General features: G+C 46.4%; 1 protein-coding gene and 1 long non-coding RNA gene across 6 annotated transcripts in view; one reads left to right on the top strand and one right to left on the bottom strand.

Moving 5' to 3' along the window:
- The window catches only part of Prkcb (protein kinase C beta), a 312,724-nt gene that overhangs the window by 274,893 nt on the left and 14,391 nt on the right, over positions 1–23,440 (top strand). For all 5 annotated transcript variants that reach the window (XM_004855957.4, XM_004855956.4, XM_087209105.1 and 2 more), the window contains 4 exons: positions 1,491–1,629; positions 5,784–5,864; positions 6,141–6,248; positions 10,709–10,849. In XM_004855957.4, the coding sequence (XP_004856014.1) occupies positions 1,491–1,629; positions 5,784–5,864; positions 6,141–6,248; positions 10,709–10,849 (469 nt within the window). The remainder of the gene's footprint in view (positions 1–1,490; positions 1,630–5,783; positions 5,865–6,140; positions 6,249–10,708; positions 10,850–23,440) is intronic.
- Positions 18,496–21,313, bottom strand: LOC110344188 (uncharacterized). The gene is made up of 2 exons (XR_015450447.1): positions 19,101–21,313; positions 18,496–18,961 (listed from the first exon to the last, which is right to left on the bottom strand). It is a non-coding gene; the product is annotated as an uncharacterized LOC110344188 (long non-coding RNA).

Here is a 23,440-nt window from a genome sequence, read left to right as displayed (position 1 = left end):
GCATGGCTTGCAGATAAGCATAAAGGCTGGCCATGGATGGTACCATGGACAGCAGTGGCACCATGGACAGACGGTGAAAGGAAATGCTGCTGTTGGCAGTGAGTGCAGAAGGACCTCCCCTTGGATGGAGAGACTTTGCAGATACAGATAAGAGATGCAGGGATATATTTTCAGGCTGTGTCCTTTTAGTTGGAAGTGATGATAGCAACTCAGTTCAAACTATGCTGAAAGAGGCGTTGATCAGCCACCATAACAGGAATGTCCAAGCAAAATCTGAACTTCAACCTGGATAGATGCAGGAGTTCAAATGATGCTATGAGTTGCTTTATCACCTCCCTTCCAGCTCTGCTTATCTTTACCGCCCTATTCTCTCCATCAAGTGACCCCTGGAGCTTTTAGGCTTATATTCCATCCAGTCCCAATGTAAAAAGAACTTCTTTCCTGCAAAATTGCCAGAGTTTTGATAGCTACAGATCAGGTCATATGTCTATTCCTGAACCCATCTATGGTCAGCAAGATGTGGTATTTCCACTGGCCAAAAAGGCTCATGCCCACTCCTGGGGCCAGAAGTTAGGGCCAGAACCTCTAGGTTACATGGTTCAAGAATCAGGAGAGGATAGACTCATCCCAAGATGCTTAAATAAGCAGAAACCACAGACATCCACAACCCAGCCAAGAACCTCTAGGGAAGAGCACTCAGGAAATTAAGCTTCTTTGTCTTCTGTTGGGGCTGAGACGGTGTGACCCACAGGTTATACCTGCTCACTGGTGCTGGAGCACAAAGAGTTAACATTGGAAAATGTGTTTATAAGGAAACTATTGATATTAAGGTCATCTTATATACTGGAGACAGGCACGTGTTCCCCCAAAACATCAAGCTCTCCTCATCAACACAAATGGAAATAACAGAATGAGATTGTAGCACACATCCTTTAGTTAAAGCTCGACTGATATTGCCTAAGAGAATCAATGAAAGCTCTTGGATCATGTCCCAGGAAGTGGCCTCGAAACACCCGAAGCGCTCGGAGTTAAATAAGTTTCTCTCCATCATTTTTTTCTAACCATGATTTTCAGAGGTACTTTAAAGCTAATTTTGTGAAAATCGTATCTTCGTACAACATGTAAGGGGTCCATAAATTACAATGTCCGACTCTTGGAATTCTCCTGGATATAAGAAGCCTCTTTGGATGCTGTGGCCTTTGTTTAACTTTCTGTGAATCTTTCTCTTTTCTTGGAGTTCCCTTTTCACTGTGTCCTCATGAGACCCTGAGCACAGTAGACTCAGTAGAAAAAGAAAAACACAGAGGTTTAGAGGACTCGCTCATCTCTCTGCCAGACTGGAAACTGCCAGAGGACAGGGCGGGTTTAAAGCTACCTTTGTGACCCAACAACACCTAGCAGAATGTTTTGTATATAATGAGTAATGAATGGTTGGGTTGAAATAAATAATATTTAAATAAATCCCTATATTCTTATGTCTGCTGGTGCAGGGACCTAAAACTTGACAATGTGATGCTGGACTCTGAGGGCCACATCAAGATCGCTGACTTTGGCATGTGTAAGGAGAACATCTGGGATGGGGTGACCACCAAGACATTCTGTGGCACTCCAGACTACATTGCCCCTGAGGTGAGCGCTGCTGGGATGCCTCACACATAGCCACCCATGACACTGTGTCCCTCCACCCCAGATGGCTGTGTGAGGCCGGAAAGGGTGAAGACAGTACCTGGCATAGAACCCCAGGCTGGTCCTTATCCTGTACTCTGAATCGTTCCTTTGAGATTACTTATGCAAATTGACATAGCATACATCCAGAAGCTCAGGCCTAAAATACCTCGAGGTTTGGGAGAAAATTTAAATAAAACTCAAAAGAACCATCCAACACACATCAGTAAAATTCTTCCTCGGGCTGCTGTGGCTCGTGACCATATGAGACCTCCTAATTATGACGTTGGAATGTATGTTGAGAGAGAAAGAGAAAGGGAGACAGAGAGGGCAGATTCTCTGGCTGACGTATGACACAGGTCTGTGTACTTTGTGTGTGGTCATTTTGATAAATCCTGGGAGACTCCAGATTTTTCTTCCTGTGCTAAAGATGCAAATGAAAGCCTAACATTTGTTTGTAGAGCCTTCCTGCTCTTCCCAGAGGATGCGGTCAGTGAAGAGATTTTTTTTCTCCAACATGACACAGGACAATAATTTGTGCCAGGCTATTGTGTTGCTTTTTATCTGAATTGATGCTTGGAAAACCGGCATAGAACTGAGGCCCCGTCACAGAATCTTGGAAAAAACATTCTAAAACGCCTGTCAGTCACTTGATATGTAACAAGGGGATGTGAATCCCTGCTTAAATAACTTGGCATAAAGTTTAAAGCCCCTGTGCTCTTGTTCCCAGACGGTCCCTTTCCCAGGAGCCTGGCTAGTTTACAAACAACCCCCAGCACACACACACACACACACACACACACACACACACACACACACACACACGCACGCACGCACGTCAGCACACAGAGACACACATATACACAAGAGCAGAAGGATATGTGTTCAAAGCCCTTCCTTCATCCCAACATTATTTCTAATAACGAAAAATGGGAGTCAACCTCAAAGACTATCAATAAAGGAAAAATTGGCTAACATATGCTGCATTCACATTAGAAAGTCCTATACAGCCCTTAGAGTACACCTGTGTATATTAATGTGAAACAGTACCCCTCAATAGGGGTGAGGGCAGTCGACTGTAATTTCTTTATAGTATAAAATACTACTTTGGTGGGGGTGGAGGCCCATACCTGTAATCCCCAGTTACTCAGGAGGCTGAGGTAGTAAGATTTCAGGCCTGGGTGACTTAGCAAGGCCTTGTCTTAAAATAACATTTTTATAACAGGGCTGGGAATGTAGCTCAGCATACTTGTGTGGTGTCTGTGAGGCCCTGGTTCATTCCCCAGTACTACACACACACACACACACACAAATCCAGGACAAATCTAGGCATCAGTTCAAAAGAGTGAGTTAGATAATGTACATAACAAATATCTCCACAACATACTGTAAAAAGAAAAAAATCTGGGTAGAGAATGATAAATATAGTGTGATACCATTTGTGGGCAATAACAGCAATATGTAGGACACTGCGGTGTCTTTGATGAGTGTGCGTATGTGCGTGCAAAGGCGTAGAACACCTGCATGCTTGCAGAATGATCTGTAACACTGGTGGCCTCCGAGGAGAAGTGCAGGTAAAGGGAAATCTCACCCCACTGGAATACTGTTTACATTTCCCACAAGGCAAATGTGTGTATCTCTTGAATAATAACAAGGTAATCTATTTTTTACAAATTGATTATGAGGACCCAGCAGAATTTTCCCTATGTGGCACCCTTTGCTCTGTTACCATTTGGTTAGTTCGTTGGGACATCAGCTGCGAGCTATCACACAATTCCCAGATATGTCATGAGTTTGATAACCTCTGGTGCCAACTCTAGCTGCACATTAGAGTCCTGGGGAGAGCTTTTCAAATGCAGCCCAGCTGGCCAGCACCCTAGAGCTACTGAGTGAGAATGCACCGTGGGGCTGGGCTGGGGTCTTCAGGATTGCGTCATTCCCAGTGAGTCCTGATGCCTGGTGCCCAAGCTGCCTCCTCCTCCTGCCCAAGATCGGAAAGAGCATACACAGGCCAGGGCAGGCTTTGCTACTAACTAGCCACATCACCTTTGGCAACTCCTTTCTCCTCCCAGGCGCTATTTTCCTCCATAAGAGGATTAACTTGTTGGATTGTCATGAGCCGCGAAGTCACGAAGTACCTTAAAAGTGTGAAAACACTTCAGTGAGAAGTGTTCTTACAGAAGGCTTTCGAGTCTTGCACTTACTTCTCTGCTTTTTATTTATTTGTTTATTTACTTGTTTATTTTTATTTAGCAAAAAATTATATAAATACTTTTCATATACAAAATATTTTGAAACAGAGATACATTTGTGGTGAAGATAATTAAAATCTACACCCAGCAATTTTTAAGAAAACACTTCAGAGCTGGGCGTGCCAGTGCATGCCTATGATCCCAGCACCACTCAGGGAGGCTGAGGCAGGAGGATCGCAAGTTCAAGTCTTATCTGGACAACTTAGCAAGACCCTGTCTAAAAAGGGCTGGGGATGTAGTTCAGTGTAGAAACCCTGAGTTCAATCCTCAGTGTTGCAAAAATTTTAAAAAGAATACCATTATTGCTATAAACTATAGTCATGTACGGTACTTTAGATTTTGGCGGGTTTATTCTTTTTATCTAACTCAAATTATGTATCCTTCCAACAACATCTCTGGATTTCTTATTTTAGAGTAGAGGCAGGGGTGGGAGATGGAGTGTGAGAAATAGTCATTCACTTTACAGCCAGGTTTGCTCCAGCACCTTTACTGAGAAAAACAAGCAATCACTGCGTTAGAGAACATTCTCAAAATGCTAACACTGGGGGACATAATATGTGAGCGGTCCCTGGTGTATCCTTCATCCTTCTCAAACCCCTGTGACACAGATATTGTGGTGAATCTCATTTTGTAGAAGAGGAAACAGGCTAGGAGTAGTTACATAGCTTCCCTCAAGGTCACGCACCTGGTAAATAAAAAACAGCCATCAAAATTAGACTGTTTGACCCACAGCCTCAGCCTTCGACCTTTGCTGTGTCATCTCTGTATCCCTTAGACACAGACGTTTCGGTGGCCAGACATACTGAAAGGTGGACAGCCGTATACCTACTAGACTTCCCCATCAGATCCCTCACATGTTCTATCTAGTCCACTAATTCTACTCCTAGGAACTTATCTAATGGAGATAATTGGACAGAGGTCCATGTATAATTGCAAGAATATGAATGTAGCATCAGAACAAACCTAATCAATTGGGAATTAAGAAGATAGATTTTGGTACATCCTTCCAGTGGAATGCTATGCGGAGGTAAAAACCAATTTTGTCAGTGTACAAATGTTAGCAAGGAAAACTTAAGTGAATCACACACTTTATTAAAAGTCCACTTACTAGAGTGTTTATGCTTATGTAAATCACACGTACGTGCAGTTTAATATATATTCATAGAAAAGAGCCTAGAAGGAGGTAAATCAAATATTAGCCATAATTTCCTCTTGACAAAGGCTTATGGGTGATTTTCATTTTATTCTCATAGCTTATCTGTATTTTCTAAATAAATAGTAAAATAGTAACAAATGTTATTATTCTTAAAGTGTTTTTATTTTTAATTGTGGTTTTAAAAAACCACATGGCATGAAATTTACCATCTTAATCATTTCTAAATATGCAGCTTAGTAGTGTTACGTAGATTCACATTATCATATAAATGTACAATGAAACAGAAATAGCTTTTCTTCTTTAAAATCCCATACATAGGTTTTGAAATGGCACTCACACATACACAAATACACACACACGCACACACACACAAACATACACACCATACCATAGTCAGTGCTCGAAAAGGCACCATGACACACACAGGTGTTGCCTGGTGCAGGTTTATCTGTGAAGCCTGCCCGTCATTCCCTGGGTAGCCGAAGTAGAGAAATAGCTCTGTGGGCAGTGGGCTTCCTGTCCCTTCCTTGAGATCCTGCTCTGGACTGTGACAGGCGCTGTGTCTCACAGTAGGCAGGTGACATGCCAGCCAAGACCTGTCCCCACCCCACCCGCCCCAGTGAAGGTCCACCCCTCTGGTAAGAGAAGTGTGAATTTGGTCTCCAGCTGCATGAACTGAGCCTTCCTAACAGGTGCTTTCTGCTTTCCAGATAATTGCGTACCAGCCCTATGGGAAGTCTGTAGACTGGTGGGCATTCGGAGTCCTGCTGTATGAAATGTTGGCCGGGCAGGTAACTCAGTCTCCAGTGATCTGTAAGAGCAGTCCTCCTCTACTCCAGTCCACACGGCTTCCTTAGAATCTGATAACTTGGTAACAGCTCATAAATCTGAACTTCTAAGACTTTCCTGCACTTGGGGTTATCCAAGTTTGTTGGGTATTTTCTTCTCTTCTTGAAAACACGGCGTGCAGCCTCGCTTTGGGCCAGGGAGGAAGCCCTGCAGGCTAGGGGCAGGTTGGGGGAGGGCAAGGCAGGAACCCTTCTCCCACCCTGCCCTCTGTCCCACAGGCCCCATTCGAGGGAGAAGATGAAGATGAACTTTTCCAGTCCATCATGGAGCACAATGTGGCTTATCCAAAGTCCATGTCCAAGGAAGCCGTAGCCATCTGCAAAGGGGTGAGTAGCCCTTCAGGCTGGTGGCCAGAACTGCCACATCCAAAGTGTAGCTTATGCTCCGTTGAGGGGAGCGGCGTCAGAACGCTGCCTTTCACTGTTCTTGCCAATATCAGAGCCCTGATGGGGAGCTACCGCTTCCCACAGGAAAGGGAGCTGTTTTCCGCTCTGCACAGAAGCAAGGTAGAGGTACACCTGCGGCTGCATCTTGCTGCTGGCTGGGCTCCAGCTCCTGGCCCAGCACAAGGGAATGAATGCTTAATGAATGAGAGGTGGGAAGCAAGACTTCACTTAAGAGCTGGAGCTCGTGTGAGGGGGCAGGACACTGTCTACCTTGCTCTGCGCCATATGTGTTTTGTTAATGCTAGGTGTGTGTAACTTCTGTTCTAAGAAAATGTCAGGCAGTATTGACTTTAAGATATTCTCTAATAAACTGACCCAAATTCAGTGTCCCCAAACCCCTGTTCTCCCCCTCCTTCAATCCCAATATGCACATAAAGTATGCTCAGTCACACACCTGCGGCATATGCAAATTGCCTTTGTGAAGAAAGAAGGCACAAGTTTCCAGGTAAGGATTATTTGTCATGCATCTTGTGCTGGACCCAGGTATGCTCTTGGCGACCCATGTGAGACCCTAGAGAGCTGTGGTCCTCACTTTGGAGCCGTCAGGTGACCTGGAGTACTTTTGCAGAATGCATAGACCTCAGTCTCACTCCAAAGATTAAGTCTGAGCCTTGCAGTATTTTGAGAGAGTCCCTCTGTGGCTTGAAAACCACTACCTTTAAATGTGTCGTCAAATGAAGTAATCTTTCAACTCTGATGGAAGTGTGAAAGCAACACTGTGAGATTCTCAGAAAATACCACCCAAGGAGGCTGCCTTTGGGAAAGATTTGCTCTGCTGCCAACCAGCGGTGCAGGCAAGTTCTCAGGCTAGCACTCGGCTGTTCCTTGACAGTGGGCTCCCGTCTCCGTGTCGGGACAGACCTAGATCTTGGGGTGTTTGCACATTTCCCACACCCTACCTGGCTTGGTCTCCTTCACCCCAGTCTGAAGCCATAGGAGCTGGATTAAGTGAGGGGCAGCTGGAACAATCAGGGCGCCCAGACCGAGGCTTGGCCAGATTAGAAGAGCCGGGCCAACCTCTCAGCCTAAATGGCAGCACCTTGCCACACCACCCAATTCCCACTCTCCACGAATCACACAAGCTTTGTGTTTCTGCTACACAGGTTCAGATGCAAATATCCCTGGGGAAACCACATGGGAATTAGTCTCAGACCCTAGCATCATATAGTGAATTGGCTGAAAATACTCTCTTTGAGGGTGAGAGGCAGGGAGAGGAAAAATGAGCAGCAGAGGAGAGACCCAGGGGTTCATTAAGAGAATAGACAAAGCCTGTAGATAAAAGAGGGCACAGACTAAGGCCTGTGCGCACCCTTAGAGACATTTCATTGGCAGAGTAGTGGAAAGAGGTCATACACTGAGTTTTAGTTTGCTTAATAGTTCCCCACATTTAAAGATCAGGAGGTTTCCCATAAACATTCCGTTTTCCAGCTTCTCTTGAAAAATCAGATCTTGACACATCAGCCAGTCGTTTCTGCAAAGCATCAGTCAGCTGAACTGGAACCCCCTGCCCCCTTTGTATGGGACATACCCTCTCCAATTTGCAAAAAGCCCGATCTGGCCGAGTGCCATCTGGGTTCAAATCCAGGTCCAGGCATTATTAGTGGTGTGGTCACAGGGAGGGAGGTTGTTTGACCTGATTTGCAGATTGAGGACCATAACAGCATCACACTAAGGTTCTTTGATGAGTTAATACCTATAAATCTCGTAGACCAGAGGCTGGCATTGTGCTCTGGAACTGTCGGGCCTTCTTACTGTTACTGATGCTGTCACTTCTGTGTTACAGGCCACGCTCCTCTTGGCATTTGGGTTTGCATCCTCTGTGATAGGAATTTTTAAAGAGGGGCGACTTTGAAGATCAAGAGACCCTTTTCAGATCTCACCCATTCCACTTCTTAGGTGCATGGTCTTGAGCAAATTCCTTTCCATCTCTGGCTTCTGTTTCTTTATCTCTTAGAAAATTGAGCAAAACTGCTTACTAAACAGAGTGCCAAAGAGCGTTAAATGAGGTAACATGAGAGGCGCTTCTTGCATGGTGCTGGCACGTAGTAGGTGCTCAGTTCATGGTCAAGGTCTTCCCCTTCTCGAACCTGCCCTGCCTGGACAGCTAGGGGTTCTAAGTGGGTCATGAGGAGAGAGAATTTTCCAGGTCAGCTGCATTCAGCTTCAGCTCCAATTAGCAGTTTCCCTGGTAGAGCAGTTTTCTATTAATTCAGGACCCATAACCTTCAGGATGAACTGGGGTGACTTCTTGCTGTTAGGTTTGGGGACCATTTTAAATTGAGTGGGTTAAGTCCAGTGTGGGCTTTTTCTTCAGGGCTGATGTTCTGAAGAAGAGGTGATGCCTGAGTAAACAGATAGCAGCCTTCTCCTAAACAGCAGCCCCAGGGAATGCATCTGGGAGGTGATCAGAGAGTAGAGCGGTGATTAAATCCAGCTGTCTGCCTGGCTTCAGACACAGCAGGGCCGAATGCAGGAACTGGGCAGAGACTCAAAATGAGTGCTGGGTGTTTCTACGGTGGCATTTCTTAGCTTGGCATCCTCCTGCTTGCATAGAAAGGAGCTAGGCTTTTGAAAACAATCACCTTCCCCATGGAAGCAGGTCCTTTACATGTCCATCTTGTTAAAGCCCCTATTTCCTACCGTAAAAAAATGCCAAAACTTTGCTCCGGTTGCCTTGTCCACATGGAACGAGCTTAAAGCAGACAAGAGCCCATGTTGGCTGCAGGTTAGAATGGAAACGAGCAGAGATTGGTCTGCAGGGAATTCTGGTCAGGCAGATCTGTTCCAAACCCAGCACTGCTCCCTGCCTGCAGAACCTTAGACAAATACCGTTCCTTCTCTGAACCCGGTTTCTGTAGTATTGGGAACATAATTGCTGAAGCCTCACAGTGTTGTTATAAAGACTAATAAATAAAAAATAAATAAATAAGGGCTGGTGAGACTTCCTCACAGAAGTTGGACACACACAGTATACTCAATACCTAGAAGCCATTATTGATATTATTATTATCAGTCCTGCCCTCCATTAACCTTTTCCGACCAAGCCAGACAACAAATATCTCTGGAGAACCACAAGAAACAGGAGCACTCTTCTGTTTCTCTTAAAAGCCTATGTTTTAGAGCTAGGCAGAGGGGGATCCGATCCTTTACTAGCTCTGTGAGTCCTTGAGGTTGTTTAACCTCTCTGCTGTCAACTGCCTTGTCATTTCACCGGGGAAAAATAACAGGCTCACCTCTGGGGTTATTGTAACAATCAGGCAAGATCATGCTAGTAATAAAGAAGTAGCTTAGAACATTAAGAGCCTAATTATTTTTCCCTGTGGAAGATGAATTGTATTTGGAAATTATATGCTTATGAATATGAACATAAATTATCTTGTAAGTAGGAAACAGCCAAAGCTGAGTGTCCCACAGTATAGGGGAGCATTTCTAAGATCATTCCTTTCCTGTAATCAGCCAGTCCTGGGCAAAGTCATAGCTACTCCACGAAGCCTCTTGGGCCTGTGTGGTCCAATTGCTTTGTTTTCTCTTTTGATGCTTTCTTATTAGTCTTTTTTTAAAACCATCAACTCCTCTGTCTTGACTGCACTTGCTGAAGTCTTGAGATCAGAGATATTTTCCTGCTGCTTTGGATTCATTTATAAGAGGAAGCCTGTCTGGTTTCATCTCAGAGCATCTATTCATCTTGTTATTTAGCACTGGCTCAGAGACCCAAAGATGGAGAGTTTTGATAATTCAGTAATTTAAACAGAACACCAAAGAAATCTCAACGGAGTTTAGTGTAATGTGTGATACAGGGAAAAGAGCCAGGCTAGGTTTTGACTGTTTAATGAGCTTTCTGAAAGTAATTACTCGAAACTTGGGTCCATTTGACTAATATTTTTTTCTTTTGTTTTGTCATCTTCACAAGCGCTTTATTAGAAATGCAAACAATACCTGAACGAACGCATCTTTTGCTTTGGTCAAACGTCACTTTTCTTGTCGTGGGAGCGGGGAATTTAAAGATATTGAAACTCTTCTCATTAGATACACCAATAATTGCATAGAAGTCCTTTTTGAACCAAAATGGATTTTGTGACATTTCTAGCTTGAAGTTCAGAGCTACATTTAGGCTTTGATTTGATTACCGTAAGATATCACATTTTTGGGCGACTAGAACAGGCACTAGTGCAGGTCCCCTCGTACAAAGGCCTGGCTAGGGAAAGTATTCCTGAGATGAAAAGCAAAAAAGTCGAATTACTTACAATTCTTCAGTGCTCTTTCTGGAATAATAATTTCTCAGTGTCTCACATTTCTTTCTCTGAAATTCACTTAACTCAGTGTCTTTCTTTCTCCTAAAGCTGATGACCAAACACCCAGGCAAACGTCTGGGTTGTGGGCCTGAAGGCGAACGTGACATCAAAGAGCACGCATTTTTCCGGTATATTGATTGGGAGAAACTTGAACGCAAGGAGATCCAGCCTCCATATAAACCAAAAGCTGTAAGTAAATGGTTCTCTCTGGCTGTCAAGCCTCACACACAACACACTCTTTCTCCGGCCCACTGTGCGCTCCGAATGCTCTCAGGGGAGTTGGATATATGTAGCCATTCACATTTATACTAGAAGTCACTATGTAGCCATTCACATTTATAGTATAAGTTACTATGTAGCCACTCAACATTTATACTAGAAGTTACTGGGTGCAGACCTGGAGATTTCCATTCACACACCCTGGCCTCTGTAATAAGGGGAAAGAACGTTGCTATTGGGTTTTTGTTGTATCAATTCAATTATTGTTAACTGTCTCAGCAGACAACTTTTGGGGAAGGGTTCTTTAGTGAGCAGAGTTCAGATCTATTTGGGGGCTGTGATAAAAAATCTAATTCTGCCTTCCTTTTCTTGGTTCAACTGTGTCATTTTCTCTTCATACTGACATTGAAAAGGTCATGTTGTTTATCCCAACAGTATTTAAATTTAATTCTGAAACATAACACTACTGTGTCTGAGTCAGTGAATAAGAGCAATTCAACCAGCAGCTTCTACCCAAGGAGAAAGAAAATAAAACAGAAACTGGCATGGTCCTGAACTACAGCCCTACTGGAAGCTTGGGGTGTAGCCATGGCTTTGTGATAATTTGTATAATTCAAGAATAAAAGCTTCCCTTTCCCTCATAGTCTTGCACCCACGGGAGGGTTTTCCATCTCCAGAGACCCAGCAGGGAGGACTTGTCAATGTCGGGAGGAGGAGTTTGCACCTGAATTCATCAGAGCTGTGATTCTGTCTGGGAGGATATTTCTTTGTTAAATTAAGTAGAGCACAGACCGGTGACTTTATTATGGGTTGTACAACCACCTACTGAGGCTGAAAAGTGAACATAAACATTGTCACTGAAACCTAAAGTCGTAAGGTCTTGGTGTTGAGGAGAGGAAGGCGATCATGCTAGTTACTTTGATACTGTAATTGTTAATTTCATGAGCACTTATTATGTGCTAGGCACCATGTTTAGCACCTCATGTGCAACATCTAATTAAATCCTCACATGAGCCTAACAAAGCAGGTGCCGCTACCCCATGTGATGGAAGAGGAGACAGAGGCTGGGAAGGTGTGATGAAATCCAGGGTGTGATGAAGGGAGGATCCAGACTCTGGAGTCTGCCCCACTCCCCTGGAGGCTTACCACAGGCCCAGGGCCAAGGGCACACAGCTGAAGAGTGTCACAGTGGGGTCTCGCATCTCCCCAGTGCTGCCCTTTCCCTCATTTGGGGTGGGGAAATCACAGCTCTGCAGCACCCTGCCTGAGTCCTGGATCCTCCAGGTGTTGAGAAGCCAGGTGTGTTAGAGCAGCCAGTCCCATTGTGTGGCCCTTCTACTTGCTGCGGATGAATATGTTAATTCCTAATCAGCCTCCCAGAAGTGCCGCCCAGCCCCAAGCTTTAGATTTGTGCCGATGCTGACTCATCCTCTCTCACTCTGTGCTGCCCCGGCTGGGTCCTGGCCCTCTCCTCCTAGGAGCGCATCTCTTCTGATGGGACTTCTAGGGGCCTGCAATTCTGCAGGTCTTCAACTTTCATCTTCAAATGTTGTGAAGGGATGGGCACAACATTCCTCACTTTATTTCAGTAAATAAAGTGAGTCAGCCTGCCTGGTATTCCAGAGCTGGTGCGTTGGACCAGTCAGTTCTCCTCTCCGAGCCGTTGCTTCATCATTTATGCTACGGCAATGATAATAGTTTCTATGTCAGAGGCTCCTTGCAATGCCCAAAGCATTGGGGATGTGCCTGGGAGATAGTAGGACAGCTGATTGTGTCATTAGTGGTGTTTTGCAGTAGTGACTGTCTCGGGCACAGGGTCTTTCAGGGGTGCATCTGTATGGCATACTGGCCACGCTGTCTTAAGATAATGTCTGTGTGCAGATTTGGACTTGGGGAGCATCTTGCTTATCCTGGGCAGTATCACCACTTACACTTTTACTGAACCATTCTGAAGAAAGATCAAAAGGTGACCTGGAAGAGAAGGTGACGTTTTGTTCAGGACACCAGCATCTCGGAGGTGGAACCCATTTGGTTTTTTGCGTCGGTATTTATGAGTTGTCAAAATGTGGATCTTCTCCTTTCCTTACTTGGCCAGTGAAAAGATACAAATGCTCCCAATCCCACCTGCCCTGAACCTCTGGGACTCATTCTGAACTTGCAGATCAGCGGTTTTCAAAGTGTGTTCCTTGGGCCAGCGCTGTTAACTTGATGTTGGATGTCACAGGAGGAATGCATTTCTAGGACTCCATTGTAGACCTCCTGAACCAGAAATTCCAGGGTGGAGCCTAATGTTCTATGTTGAGCAAGGCCTCTTTCCGGTCTGGGAATGAGAGCCAGCCTTTGGTGGCTTCTGGGCTAGGCCACAGACCCAGAGGCCTGGAGGGCCAGGAGAGTGCTGGGAAGGAAGGACAAGACCCTGTGAGTTAGAAGAGGGAGTGGGGGAGACAAGGAAGCTGGGGAACCCTGAGCTAGCTAAAGGCTCTGCAGGTGTCTGGTGCCCACTGAGCCTGACTCCATTGCATAGTTTAATGAGAAACTGGAAATCAGATTTTTAGAGAAATTCTCCCTATTTCTTGCTGTGTTGGCACAAAATGTTTCAAAATTAAACCTATGTGTGGCCTGTGGACTGTTTGTCATCTCTGGATTGCTGATGATTCTGGCCAGGATGACATTTAGCCAGTGCCCATTAGTGCTAGTTATTGACAGCCGAAGTCCATTCTGACTGGGCAACTATTGTGAATGTGCCTGCAAAGGGATAATGACTCTAAAAGGTCCAGCTCATAGAAGGTGCTCAGGAAAAGGTAGTTCTAGCTATTGCTGATAAAATAAACCTGATTTCAGTAAGTATCGACTGTTTGATATTACTTCCAAGTGACCAGTGTCCTGATTTCCCTCTGTGGGCTTCACAATGAGTTTCAAAATACTGCAGCTGGATTGGGCTATGTACTGAGAGATGTTCTGCCCCCAGCTCTAACAGGAAGCGGACCCTGCTCTGGGTGTCCTTTGCCTGAATTAGGAAGATAGTTCTCCCTGGGTTATCTTCAGGGGTTGGTTTCAGGGTCTCTCGAAGATCCGGAATCCACAGATGCTCAGGTCCCTAGAATGAAATGCAGAGTATCTGCATATAACCTACACACATCTTCCCGAGCACTCGAAACCATCTCTCGAGTACTTACAATGCCTGATAAATGTAAATGCTATGTAAATAGTTGCTATACTGTATCGCTTAGGGAATAATGACAAGAAAAAATTCTGTTCAAGTTCAGGGTAGACACAATTTTTTAAAAATCATTTTGATCTACAGTTGGGGGAATCTGAGAATGTGGAACCTGGGAATACAGAGGGTTGACTGTGACAGTTGTGGATACACCACATACCCACTGGGCTCAACCTGCTCATATGTTTTACATTGTAGACCTGGGCCTTAGAGCCCTCACTCCCACCCCAGGGTTTTACCTTTCCCCTTCTCCACCCCTTCTTATCCGCCACTTCTGGAAGGCCCGGGGTGAGCGTGTGCAGAGTTCTGTGTGCCTTGTGGGACAGTAAGAGGCACACATGCATCTGTCACTGCACCTGATTCATGCATGCTATTAAGTCAAGAGAAACACGGGGCAATAACAGGATTACATTGCAATCTCAGTGAAGGGTGCTATTATTGGAGGTTCATTAAAATCACTTTAAATGTTTTTTTTTTAAAGTTGTTCCAGTGCCATCTCTCATTGTGGCAAGGAACTGTTTGCAGAACAGTGTTTGAAACTGTATTGAAAGACATTAGTTACGGTGCATTGTTGTAGGGTACAAAGTACTTTTCCTTTCATGCGCATCGGCTTGTGGCAGTCTTTTACTACAAGTCCCCCCACGGCTTTCTGCTGTCCCAGGGTGACATCCATTGCTCCTTAGCATAAGTGCTTTTTGAGTCTTCCCAGCCCAGGCCTCTGTCCTCCTAAGAGCCTGTGTTCCTAGGCTTCCTTGGTTGTTTGCACTGCAGCCTGCTGTCCCGGGGGTGGCTCTGCCTGTGGGGAGCCCTCTCCCCGGGACGCCCAGAGCCCTTTCCCATGCCCTGTCTTCCATTCTGGGGACTGGCTGCTCCCCTCATCACATAGGTAGAACATCAGCTCAGGAGGATCCTCCTGACTCCTAAGCAGGAGCGCATCCCATGCTGTTTCCATTGCACCTTCCATGCAACACCTGTCTTGTCGACTGGACTACAGGGTCGTACCTTCCTCAGGGCCAAATCTCAGTGCTCTGTGTGAGGCTTAGCACATCATAGGTACTCAAGAATGTTTATCAAATGAATGGATAAATGTATAACCATAAAGCAGATGTTGTAATACATGGATATATATTAGCGCGCAGGGCGTTTTCCTGTGTACAGCAGGATGTCTGAAATAAATTGGTTGTTGTGTGAGTTACTACCCTGTTTATATAGGGCTATCATTTGGTTGCTGACTTTGCAAACTGTCACAGCACCCTGTGCTTTTGTGGTGTGGTCCTGGACAGCATGTGGTGAGGGACTGGAGGAGGCAGTGCGTGGAGTGCTGGATTCGGGTGGAGAAGGCTGCAGATTCCTGGCGTGTCCTTGCAAAGGCCAGTCCGGCACTACAGCTGCCAGGATGCAGCCTAGCAGGACTTCTTCAACTCGAACCTGCACACATTGGTCAGTAGGTTAAAATGCAGATTTCGATTCATCTGGTCTGGGGTGAGCCTGAGATGTTGCCCTTCTCACAAGCTCTCCCAGTGGTAGGAGGCTGCCGGAGCACTTGCTGTACTTTGTGTGAGCAGGGCAGGCGCTGTAGGGTGTAGCCAGCTCCGAGCTGAATGGCAGATCCTGTTGCTGCAGGTGTCTGCGTGCAGTGTGCAGATCTAGTGCAGCCCAGGGCTGTAGTGAATGGGAATAAAAAGCAAGGTACAGAATGTTCTGGTGAAGAGTTACGTAGGGCACGTGGCACACCCCTGTGGGTTGAGGTGTAGAGGGAGGCAGGCGGTGGCTTGTGTGTTACCACCTCCAGTGCATGGTGCAGCTAACGGTGGCCAAGAGGCACGCGCTGCTTTTGTCTTCCAGCGGGGACATCACGTCAGGTGCTGAGTCATCCTTGAAGCAGATGATGAGGTTAAAAAAAAAAAATCCCTGCCCTTACAGAGCTTATCTTCTAGGCTGCAAGGGAAACAATAAACACAGAAGCAAGTGAACTTTGCAACGTGTTAGAAGTCGATAAGCATTATGGAAGAGACAAGAGCAGGGAGAGAGTTTGGGAGAGTCACGGTGGGCCAAGCGCAGTTCTGAATAAAGTGGGTGGAAAGCTTTGCTGAGGAAGTGACGTCTTAGCAAACACAGGAAGAAGGAGAGGGAGGTAAAGAGCCATGGGGGCCGGGGCAGGGTGGAGATGGTTCCCGGGGGCAGCAACAGATGCGAAGGCCCTGAGGCAGGAGCTTGCCTGGCAGGTTCAAGGCAGAGCAGAAGTCCAGGTGGCTGGGTTAGGTGGTTAAGGGAGAGGGTTAAAGGGCCGGAGACCAGAGAGGGCCTGCGAAGGATAGATCCCGCGGAGCATTGTAGGGTCTTTAGCTTTTACCCCAACCCTTAAGTGGGCAGATGGCAGCTCGATCTTTTTAAGATCACCGTGAGTGCTGAAGAGGTCAGGGGAAGCCAGGAAGGCCAGTTAGGACCAACACATGCTCCTTGCCATGAGATAGGCCCTCGATGGTGGGAACTGGGACAGGTTGGAACAATGTGAGAGCACAGGCTGTGTTCATTTTGGCTTTCCCAACTCCTCCCAGCTCCGGGAGCCTCACAGGCCCTTAGGGTTTGTTCCTTGAAGCGTGGAGACATAGGTGAACTCTAATCCCTTTAGACCTCATAATTTCTCAAGTGAGAAGCCAGAGGGCCCAGAGTTGGTCCTGGCAAGAGGCAGGTGAATGGATAAAATGGACTGGCAAGAAGCTTCTGAGGTCTGGAGAGCTGCTTTGTAGGCCACAGAGCAGAAGGCACATGTGCGGTGGGTCGCACTTCCTCTTCTCAGTGTGAAGACGACAGCAGCCAAGGAGGCTCCTGGTGCTGCGGGCTATGACCAGGGAGTTTCCTCCTGGCTGGGAGGTCCAGCTCTGGACTCTGTAGTGCTGTAGTGGACAGAGCGTGCATTAAGGCTGTGCCATTTTGCGTGTTTGCATTTTGCATGTTTTATGGCACAGACTGTAGTACATGGTGCTACAATGTCAGTACAGGAAGTGCTAACGTAGTATGTTGAAATTGGAGGGCCTGATCGAGACTTTGACGGCATTCATATTATCATGAATTGCCTTAATGAAATGCTGTCACCCTCCCTCTGAGAGGCTCCCAATAATGTTCTAATGTTATGGTGTCCTAATGGCCTTGCTGTGGAAGTGGCTGGGGGCCCTTGTCTGGCTTCCCTGACAATGCAGCCCTGGGGTCAGCTTACCCAGCTAGCAATGCAGGAGCTACTGGAAGAGGGAGAAGAAAGTAGGTGGGCCCCAAGGATATCCTGGTTCGCTGTAATCCCCGGAGCCCTAAGAGCTGTGCTGCGTATATAGTGATCTGCCCCCTGGTAAATGTGGCTCTGTCGGTCTCTGGAAATATGACCACTCCGGTCATCAGTCCGACCGATCTGATTGTCAGTTCTCTCAAAAATGGAGCCTCCTCTCCCTGCCTCCCCACAGAGACCTGAGCAGCTTGCTCCCTCCCTACCTCCCTGCCTCCTGTATCAGGCCTCACACCTGTGACAGACTGATTCCAGTGATTTCTGTTCTTGTTACCTATTTTTACCTTCACTTTACATAAACCCTCGTCATTTTGAGGCATCTGCACATCAGGAAAGCCTGGAAATCTTGCATGCCAAAAATATAAGGTCCCTCACCTTGTTCAACTGTAGCATCATTTCCAAAACGATACACAGGTTAGCTGCTCTAGCATGTTGCCCATCTCCTGGGAGGGTGGAAGTGCTTACACGCGCAGGCCCTGGTTTCTCAGTAATTCTGTCATCCGAAAGTATTGTTTATGTAGCGGAGGTCAGAAGCTTCAAGTGCTGCTTTAATGAGCCCCGTCTCTGTTCGCATGGCATTCTCTTCCAAACCCATTGCCCTTTACCCAGCACAAGTGAGTGTTTCTGTGTGCGCGTCTGAAGGTGTGTGTTTGATGAGCTGACATTTCTGAATTGAAGCCAGGAAGTGTAACCTTTGTATGTTTGCTACTAAAACTCCAAATTCAAGGCTTTCGAAAGGGATCTAAGTTTTACTCAGTATGATTTATTTAGGTGTTGAACCTAACTCCCCCAGAGTACCAAATACTCAAGAGAACAGTACCTGTTTGAAAATGGTAATTTAAAATAGTTCTTCTAAAACTTGTTCTATGTCCCTGTTACCATATTACAGATGAGGGAACGGAGCTTGGGAAGGTCTTGACCTTGAGCATTTGCTCAAGATCTAGCAGGTGGCAGAGCGGGACTTGAACCCTGAACTCAACAGGGCCTACTATCCTTGGAAAGACTAGCAGAAAAACTCAGAGCCCCCGATAAGTTGTGTGGTGGCACTCACAAGAGAGAACCGTGATTACACCACCTAATGGTGTTTGTTACATAAGAGAAAACGACTGAGGATTCTTCCAATTCAAATGTCTTAAAATTTATTTTAAAATGTTGCAACAAACACGTAGCATATTCACACCTTTTACAGTTCACTGGCAGGATTTGGAAAGATGCAGATCTCTCTTGTTCCTTAAGGCTTTGATTTTGAGGCTGACAAAGACAGCAGACTTTGGCCAGCCCTTGGCAGGGTGGCATCTGAGAGGAGGAGCAGGTCAGGGGCTCGGCGAGGAGGAGATGTTCCCCCAGCAGAAATCTTAATTAAAAAAAATTACTCTACATTCATAACAAATAGCCTACAATCATGTAGGCCCTGCAGGCTGGAAGCTGCCTGTCTGTTCTTGTTTCCCTCTCTCCACATCTCCGCCAAGAAGGACCTACTTAAACTGCAGATCAAACCAGGCTCCCGTTGGATGGTTGGAATTGGCAGGCCCCTGGGCCAAGTGAAATTCCTAAATCATCTGCCAGATGCATGACTTTGAGCTGTCCCCTGGAAGAGAAGCCAACAGTGTGAACTGAAATGGAAGAAGAGAAGGTCACATGCCAAGAGGGAGTTTGGAACTGATAGGATATGTCTGGCAGTAACCACTGGAGTATAATATCATAGAAATCAAAAGTTGAAAGATTACCTTAGAAGTGGAATTCAACTTCTTCTTCCTACAGATGAGAAAACAGGGCCAAGAGATTTGCTAAGTGACCTACCCAGGGAATATAACATAATTAGGGTAAGAAAACTGGCCTTCCATTTAATGAAGAAGACTTTACTAATAACACTATTTACAACCCTAACATTAAAGCAAGTCATGCATGCTCTGTTAAATTATTTACCTCTACTAAAGAGTAGAACTCTATTTGTGCTTTCATTTCATCCTCAAAGAATACCGTGAGATGGGTGCTGTTATTACCACCCGTGACAGTAGAGGAACAGGCTAAGGGAGCCCAAGTAATTTGCCCGTGGCCACACAGCTGCTAAGTCCTAATGTCAATATAAAGTCTTTTTCTTCACCCCAAAGCCCATACTCTTAGGCACTGTAGTATTTATTCTCTCATCTACCGAAAGTGCTAACACTCGGCTATGGAATTTAAACTGCTCTCCCTCCAATCTTGAGTTTAAATATTTTCCTGGGGGACAGACTCTTCTGGGTGGGTAGCCATGAAGTTCACCTTCTGCTGTCAACCCTGCCAGGTTGTCACGATCACAGGACTCCAGAAAGCTGTTGGCAGAAGGGTGGGAGAACTTGAGAAGATGAGCAGATGCACCCCGGAAATCTGAGTCAAGCAGGAAGAATGTGGACGGAGAGTCAGATAGACCCAGGGTTCCACACGAGCTCGGCTGCTTAGCTGAGTAGCTGTGGGCAGTAAGGACCCGGCTAAGCCTCCACGTTTGTAGGTTCCCATCTCAGCTGTGCCCTTTGCCTTCCCCGTCAGTCTGTCCGAAGTCTCGGGTGCCATCTCCGAACATCTTTTCTCAATTCCTTCTCCCTGAAGTTCCAGTGCCCGTGGTCCCAGTTGGTAGCCCCATCTCCTAACGTCACTGGGAAACTGAGGCTGTGGGGGCCGTGGGTAGGTGGGTTTCAACTTCCTGCCCTGCTCTTGGCCTTGTGTGGCCCACCCCCGAAGTAAAGGTGAACCTCCATCCCTGCTCTGGGGCTCCTCCCTCCCTCTTCCCACGCCCCTCTGCCTGGTCTAGTTTGGGTCTGCGGCTTCTCTCGGTGTTAACCAAAGCCCCGTGTTGCAAACAGAAATTGGACTCAGACTGACTTAAAACAACCAACAAAAAGTGAGTGTGCAGATGTGTGTGGCGGAGTGATCTCCGCAGGATGCCTCTCTGCTTGGCTGGGTGCCGACTCCGCCCTGCGTTCTCAGAGGGCTTTCTCGGGCACACAGCACTAACCAGTCAGGCCCCGTTGCCTCAGTAATCTCTACCAAAAGACAATGTTTTCCCTAAAATTCCCAGCAGCTCGGGGCTGGCTCTTACTAGAAGATCCTGGGTCATGGGTTTACCTTTAATTCCATGTGACTCGGGCTGCTGATTGGCTGGGCCAGGGTCACCTGCCCGCCTTAGCCAAAGAATTTGTTCTTTTCCTGTCTAAACCAGGCATCTTGGGAGAGGAGAAGAGTTGAGTCCTCGAATGACCAGAGGAGGAGGATGCCTGCTGGGTGACAAAAGCAGCAGCCATTCATTCACTCCTTCCTCCCTGGCTCCTTAGCACAGAAACACACTACATCTTCTCCATGTTTCATTTTATTTTTTGTTGTTGTTCTGAGACAAGATCTGCTAAGTCACTAAATTACCCAGGCGGGGCTCCAACTTGCAGTCTTCCTGCCTCAGCTTCCCCGAGTGCTGGGATTACAGGCACGTACCACCATGCTTGGCTCTTTTCCATCTTGAAGATCCAATCCTTCAAGCCTGGGATTCCTTATTCCTATTGCTAAGCCTTCTGCCCTGTCGTACTTTGCATACAAACAAACTTTTGAAAGAGTTGCCAGTTGCTTTTTCTACCTGAGGACAATTAATTCTTCCCTCAATTCTGGTGCAACCTGGCATCTTCTCCCACCATTCCATTATCATTTCTTTCTGAGTCATCAACATCCTGAAAATCGCCTCCTCTTCTCGGCTTGTGTTATCTTTCTTGACCTTACCACATTATTTCATACTTTGATCTTCCCTTCTTTAAAAAAAAAAAATCTGAAAAAGAAAATATTCATGCAGCATCAAAAGTTGTGCAGTGAAATGAAGTCTTCCTTTTCCCTGACCCCCAGCTGGGCTTGGTCCTCCTTCCCGGAGTCACCAGGTCTGCCGAGCCCCTGTGTGACACTGTAGAGGGGATGGATGCAGTCTCAAAAACACTGCACATCGCACAAGGAGATATTAGCAGGCTGCATACCATTTCCGTGCTTTGCTTTACTCCTTCCTGCCTTGGAGAGGATGCTTAAGCTCACTTCTCGCTCTACTTCATTCTTTTGATAGCTGCTTATACCTGTGAGTGAGTCAGCCTTCCTGATCCCTGGGTTCCACGTCATAGATCAAAAATACAAATAAATAGATCAGGAAACAAATAAAGAGCATCGCCTCTGTAGCGGACACATAGAGGATTCTTTTTTACATTGTTTCTTAGATAATGTGGTGTAACAACTGCCTACTCCAGTGTTTCATTGTATGATACGATAAAGTGCACGGGCGGGAGGTGCAGGTTCAAAGCAAACACTGTACCGCTTCACATATCACGCCTGGACAGCCACAGGTCTTGGTAGCTGAGGAGAGGAAAGATCCTGCGAGCCAGTCCCCCACGGTGCCCAGGGGACAGCTGCGTGCCTCACAGCTAGACTCCGAGTCCCTGCCTCCTTTTGAAGCCCTTCTTCTCACTCATTTCTAGCCCAGTGCTTGGCTTGCCGATTTCCCTCCTACCTCCCCAGCCACTGCTGGGAGACATTCTGGCTCCTGGTGACTCCGGGTCAGAGTGGAATTTGGAGAGTTGAGACCTGCCTGTGAGCCAGAAGGGAAATAAAAAAGCTCATTTCTAGTTTATTTATGAATGTGGTCTCTACACTGCCCCCCCCCATAAACTACGACAAACATAACCGAGAGGTGGTTTGTGCATCTGTTTTAAAGGCTTCCCGGGGGCTGGAGGCTTAGTGGGACTACAGGTGGGTCCCTCTGTCCCCAGACGCACACCTTCCCCCTGAGCTCCAGTGGGGAGCGCCAGGCCTGGCTCCCCAGCCCACCGCCCTGCCATGTCTCGCCAGCTTGGCAGGCAGATTTTTGTCTCCTGTGTTAAGTGAGGCAGATCTGCCTTATGCTTGTAACTGGGATGGGAGTGCACTGGGCAGGTGGGGGTGGCAGAGCCCGAAGACCTTCCCCAGCTGGGGTGCAGCCAAGTCCAACAGGCTCATACCCTGGATAGCACCCGGGCAGCACTCAGGGCAATCACTCACTACCGTGCTCAGTATTGGATGCGCACTTCTTTTTGGTACCAGGGATGGAACTCAGGACCTTCTGCTTGCGAGGCAGGCACGGTGCCACTGAGCTGAATCCCTGGCCTTGGTGTGCACCTTTTTTTAAAAAAAAACTTTATTTAAAAATTTTGATTAGGGCCGGGGATTTAGCTCAGTGGTTCTGCCGCCTGCCTCACAAGTCGTAAGTGAAAGGACCTGAGTTCGATCCCCAGTACAAAAAAAAATTGTTTTGATTCGTTTGCTTTCTTTTTTCTAACATGTCTGCTGTTTCACCTCTCAGGATTAAAAGAAAGCAATTATTAAGATTCTGAAGAATTAAACAGCAAAGGAATGTCAAGGGCAGGGCCTATCTGCCCCATTTCCGGAGGTGTAATAACTATTCCAGTTTAATACCTGACTTCAAAGCAAAACACAATTTATGTTCTTTTTAATAAGAGAATATGCAACCACTACATTCATCTAAGTTTTAATTACTTTTAAACACAAAGCTTCCACATAAGCTGGGTACAAAGCAGTAATGGGGAGTGGCTTTGCTATGTAGTGTGTACCTAACAGAAAATCTTAACATTCCTAACAGTAATAATACTGTTAATAACAAATTCCTCGACACAGAATCGGGAGCATTCTTCCATCACTGCACCCTGCAAGGTGGCTTCCTCTGACACGAACAGGAAACTGGAGTCTGAGGAAATTAGCTCATTTGGTTAAAGGTCATACAGCCTTTAAGGCCATCGCTAGGGCCCGGCTTGGTGCCCAGGGCATCCTGATTTGTAAGTCCTCGCCACAGGATCATGTGTTCTGGAGTAGAGCAGCAAGTGTACTGGAAGCCTGGGGTCTTTGGAATGGAGCCAACCAATCTCTGGATCTTGGCTCTCCTCATATGACCTGGGACAAATTCCCTTTTCAAATTATCTGTTAAGTGGAGATTATTTTTCCCACCTATCTCACAGAATTGTGAGAATCAAATCTTTAAAAACATAGGCAAGCAAAAAGGATAATTAGTATTTGAGGG

The sequence above is a fragment of the Heterocephalus glaber genome, unplaced genomic scaffold (genome assembly GCF_053883595.1).
Source record: "Heterocephalus glaber isolate CG9 unplaced genomic scaffold, H.glaber_assembly_v1.0 deba00000943, whole genome shotgun sequence".
NCBI classification, from domain to species: Eukaryota; Metazoa; Chordata; class Mammalia; order Rodentia; family Bathyergidae; genus Heterocephalus; species Heterocephalus glaber.
This window is presented reverse-complemented; position numbering and strand designations above follow the sequence as displayed.